The following is a 5,218-nucleotide window of genomic DNA, read 5'->3' on the forward strand; positions in this document are numbered from 1 at the left end:
CATTTTGAACGGTTTGTTACAATGGCGCGCGGATGTGAGCTGTATGCTCTCGAACAACCACACTCTCTGCTCATCCTCTTCCTTCTTTGTTTTCTTGCTCCTTAAGCATCGCCACTATATAATTATCACCAACATGATCCAACTTTCCACCATTACCGATCTCCATCCGTTTGGATTTGGAACCTTTTCTTCTCGCTAGGCCCTAAAGGTATTCGTTTCATCACTTTTTGTTGATGTTTCTGTAGTCGCTGGCTCTTTGGCTCCGTTTTCTTTGTTTTGTTTCGTTTTGGAACTTCGATTGAGTCGGATTTTCAGCCATCTGTTTGATTCTGTTGCATGTTGTATCAGGTGAAAGGTTCTTTAAGATCTATTTGGCCGATTCTTGGAAATTAGCTTACATGAAAAGGAGGAGGACGATGTTGCCTGGTTTACCTGAAAATGGAAGAGGTGTGGAATTGAATAACTGAAAATGTTGCTGTTGATGTTTCTTTACATTGAATGCCTCACTTCTTTTTTTAGTTCTAACTCGGCCAAGATGATTATTTAGTAGTTGAAGTTTTAGGTATCGAGAAATTTCGACCAGCTACTATATTCATTCTATAAACTACTTGATTAAGTTCCTTTGTGGTGGAAAATTTCAGGAGAAATTGTTTTTAATTTGACGAGTCTTAGAAATGTAACTTGTTTATAAAATTGCTAGTTATGAAGTTTCATGGTGGGTTATTGCAAAGAACAAGAAAATCAAGTCAAGGATTTCTAAGTATTTTCTTGTATTATTCTGTTTTACATTCTCGAGTCAACTTCTTTTTTTACTACCAAATACTAAATGCATGTTTAGGAGTGATTTTTAAATAGTTAAAATTACTTTTGTGTGATGTTCACTCCAAAACATCATCGCTTCAAAGTTGATTTTGTATGATTCAATGCATATTTCAAAATGATTAATGATTTAGAATACGACATGATTGATTTTAACCATCTCAAAAATCACTCTCAAACATGCCCTAAAGTTTCAACAATGCTTTTGTTAGCTGATTATGAGGAGGCCTTGAATGATTTTCTCTACCCACAAATGGTAAATGATGCAATCCAAGCGGAAAAGGCATTCATCGTCTCTTCCCCTGGCATGCCTCCTTCAGCCTTTTTGGAGGAGGTAGTAGAATCAGTTCATGAGAATGACATATGCTGTGTTACTCCTCTCCAACGCTTGATCAAAATGGTTTGTTCGAAAAGATTTCAGTTTCATTTCTCGTAAGAAATTTTTTTTACATACATTATAGACATGCTGTTCTTGGCTCAAACTCAGGTAAACGAAATGTCACCAAAAGCGTTAAGTGCTTCTGTCAGTGACATAGATTCTCTTGTCTGTATGACTGATAGAGTATCTTCATCGGCACCTCTTAACAACTCCAAAGCTGCAGTTGGCGCGTATTTGGTGGGTGCAGATTCATCTCCTCTGAGAAGAAAATGTTCAAGATTTGGAGGCACTATTGGCTCAAGGAGAACAAGACACTACAGAAGTTTGATGGATTGTGAAGGTTTTGACTTGAATTCAAGTACAATTGAGGTGCGTGACCATCTATTGAGTTCTTTTTTTTTGTTTTAATTCAATGATTTGAAGGGGTGGAGAACCGAACCATCAACTTGTGGGATGGTAATTGGTGACTTATTCACTGAATTATGCTCAGATTAGTGATCATCTCCTTGGTTTATGTGGTTCAAACTTGAAAAGATGAAATTACGTGAGTGAACAAATTAGCCCTTTTGGGCAAATATGATCATGAACATTGCTGAGTAATAATAACTATGAGCTTAATTTTGATAATTTTCCTATAGATTCTGTTTAATTAATATGAGAAAATATAGTGTGAAGTACTTTACTCATGAATGTGAAATTAGCTTTCCACATCAAATGAGGTTAAATAGATCCATTGATGACATGATATTGATAAGATCCTTTATTTTATTTGATATGTCTCGAGTCTTGACTAGTATGCCTAGAATCGGTATGTGAATGGTAAAATTAAAATGACAAAATTACATATATTCTAATTCTTTCAAAAGTTGCAATATTATCCTTCACTTTTCATACACATTTCAAAACTACTTTTAGAGTAGAATTCCTCCAGAATTTTTAATGGAAATGGAGGCTTAAAATGGTGTGCCAGTGACCTATGCACTATAATAGTGTGGTGATCTTAATTTCTAGTTTAGGTCACTTCTAGACTACTTCAAACCCCAATTTCCATTCGAAATTCTAAAGGACTTCTACTCTAAAGATAGGATTGAAATGTTTATGAAAGGTCAAACGTAATATTGTAACTTTGGAAAGAATGGAGATATTTTTTTAATAAGAGAAAAAGTTCAATGGTTTTATTATTATTATTATCATTATTATTATTATTATTATTATAATTAACTGATTACCAAGTCTTGTAGTATCAAACAACTACTTTGTTCAATGTCGAATAGATTCTTTGTAAACTTCCTATTACTAACGACATATTTCTTTGATATATTCTTTCAAATACATCTGTTAATACAGACTCCTGATCATTCGCATTGGCATGGGTTTTCATTGCCGGAGAAGCAATCTTTATTTGAGGAAATTAGGAGGATAAATGAGCAGCTGATTGATACAGTGGTATCTATTTGTGACAAAGATACGATAACAATTGACAGAAGTGAAGGGATCATAGTTAAATGTTCTTTTGTTGCTATGTGCGCCCATTCAAATTTAAACTCACACCAAACTTCAGCTCCTCAGGTACTTGAGCCTTTTTTAAGAAAAATATTTAATATGATGCATCATTTGGTATAGTATTTTTGTTCCTGTACTTTTAAAATTATGTTTTCAACTTTGGTTTATTTTAATGTGATAATTTTCGTCCATTCATTTTTATTTATGTCCTCATCTTTTTTAAAAAAAAAAAAAAAAATTAGCATTACACTTTGTTCACTATAAATTTGTATTTAAGAGTTCCATTATGTTTAAAATTTATATTAAACTTTTGATAATAGGGATCACCATGATCACTTTTTAAAATTACGAGGGCTAAAATTGGAGGTACATGGACCATAATGAAGAAAAGTTTGAGAGTTAAACTCAAAATGACTTTTAAAAGTATAGAGACCAAAATAAATCATAGCTAAAAGTATAGGAACCAAAATAGTACTTGAATCTAGGATTAATTACTCGCTCTATCTTTCTTATTTTATTCATAAAATGTGCAGTTAGTGTATCCCTTAAAGTTGCTGGTTCCCAAAGGCTATCCGCACATTTCTCCAATATTCAATAAATTCCATTATGAAGCTTGGTGAGAAGATTTATCCTTTCTTCCATTTTAATAGCAAGAGTTTTCTTGCAATACCACCATATGAATTGAGTTCTTATATTTGAGGTTCTTAGTTCCCTTTTGCAGTTACAATCCTTCATTTGATTTTGGTTTTGCTATTCAATTGTCTGGTCGCTCATAACAGATACTATCAGATGAGCCTTTTTTCATTGTGATTTTCTAGTTAATTAGATTCACATATTTTGAAATCTTATTAATGGAACCACAAGGAGTCAATGGGCGTACACAGAATTATTCATTATGAATAAATATATGTATGGATGAAAATCAAAATTAGTTGTAATCCATATCTATAGTATACATCTGAAGAACTTGAATTTGTGTTGGACAATTCTGTCAATCTGGAGAGCAAAACTAAAAGGGGCTGTAACTTGATTAACGTTAGATCTTAGGCTTTTTTATGTCTTAGAATCAATAGGTTGGAATCTTTCTGCAGACTAGACAAGTTTATAAGCCATAATCAGATCAACAATGTTCATTTAATAACCAAAATATAATTAGTAATGTTACCTATTATTTGGATAATTCATAGTTTATTCATAGTTTATTCTAACAGTTTTAGGTGAACTTTGCTCATAATTCATAGTTTATTCTACTTTCAGTTTTTAATTTTTAAGAACCCCAAGCCATTACATATTTCATCCTCTTAACAACTTATAACCTCACTTATTTATTTACTTTTTGCAGTCCAACAGGTTGTGAAGACCTTTCGTTGCAGGCAAGGGAAAAGTTCAACATGTCTGTTCGAAGCCTTGCACATCCATTCTCTATTAGTCAAGTGGCCAGGATATGGGACGTGTGTGCTCGAGATGTAGTTTCCGAGTACGCTCGACGAAATGGCGGTGGCAGTTTTAGTTCAAAGTATGGCTCATGGGAGGACTGTCTTCATGCTGCTTGGTCATAACAAATGACAACTGCCATTGAAGAATGGTCGTTAATGAGTGAATTTCGCTTCCCTAATTTTTCTAGTTTAATGGCATTGAGAAAAACTAAATAGGAGACTTTGTTAGAAATCTAATTGTTGGGTTTTGGGTTTTCACAGGTAGGGGAAGCTATATCTTTACATTTTTTTTTTTTTTTTTTTTTGCGCGTCGGGAAAAGCCAAATATCTTGTAGTAGTGGTGTAGTTGTAAAAAAATGAAAGTGTTCATGGAAGGCTAATTCACAGTTGTTTTAGAGTTGGAGTGAAATTAGAGCTTAGAGAGTTAGGTGTCTAGGAATCAAAAGAAATTGAGCTAAGCCTGAAGTTGGATTTCTGTTGAAATGTTACTATATGTTTGTGGATGAGATATTTGTATTTGTCTTAGGTTATTGATTTTGGGCATATGGTTTAAGGTAAGCATGTTTTGGCCTTTTCCTGACTTCATTCAACCAATTTTTTTCCTTCTGAAAAACAAGTCCAAGTCGATACTAAAGATTCTAATTCCTTCGCTTTAAATTATTTTGAAATCCTCATAATGTAATGCATACATAAAACGTAGAAGATTAAATTACAAGTTTAGTGTGTAAACTTTGATATTTGTTTCTATTCGGTCTTTAAATTCTTATAGGTATGAAAATAAGATTAATAATTGATTAGCAAACAAAATAATTTTAATTGTTCAAAGTAAAAAATATAGTTTGTGCAAACAATGTTTGGTCGGAATTAACTTATTGACTCTCCGAACAGTACTATAAGAATTGGTACTAAGTATCCCTCCTGTAATTATACATGCTCCTATAACAATAACATATTTTGGTTCAAGCATTTGCTGCATGAGCCATTTACATGTCTAGGATTAGGTCTAATAAATTCAATGAAGCAATAACTTGTAGCATATAGAAGCGACCATTAACCGAAGAGTTTTGACAAACTTAAATCC

At 32.9% G+C, this 5,218-nt stretch overlaps 1 protein-coding gene across 1 annotated transcript; it reads left to right on the forward strand.

Annotated features, from left to right (window-relative positions):
* Positions 1-4,260, forward strand: LOC120081076 (mediator of RNA polymerase II transcription subunit 15a-like). The gene is made up of 7 exons (XM_039035754.1): positions 1-208; positions 349-447; positions 1,032-1,219; positions 1,307-1,567; positions 2,546-2,767; positions 3,235-3,317; positions 4,044-4,260. Exons 2-7 carry the CDS (start codon positions 399-401, stop codon positions 4,258-4,260), a joined length of 1,020 nt encoding a protein of 339 aa, XP_038891682.1. The 5' UTR covers positions 1-208; positions 349-398.
* The last annotated feature ends 958 nt before the right edge of the window (positions 4,261-5,218 follow it).

The sequence above is a fragment of the Benincasa hispida genome, chromosome 7, assembly GCF_009727055.1.
Source record: "Benincasa hispida cultivar B227 chromosome 7, ASM972705v1, whole genome shotgun sequence".
Taxonomy (NCBI): Eukaryota; Viridiplantae; Streptophyta; class Magnoliopsida; order Cucurbitales; family Cucurbitaceae; genus Benincasa; species Benincasa hispida.

What these genes read in the sequence shown, in the direction of transcription:
- LOC120081076 (XM_039035754.1), top strand. Translation starts at nt 399, where the DNA reads ATGAAAAGGAGGAGGACGATGTTGCCTGGTTTACCTGAAAATGGAAGA. An exon ending in TCCAACGCTTGATCAAAATG is followed by an intron (nt 1,220 to 1,306) that starts GTTTGTTCGAAA and finishes GCTCAAACTCAG; the next exon opens with GTAAACGAAATGTCACCAAA. An exon ending in TGAATTCAAGTACAATTGAG is followed by an intron (nt 1,568 to 2,545) that starts GTGCGTGACCAT and finishes CTGTTAATACAG; the next exon opens with ACTCCTGATCATTCGCATTG.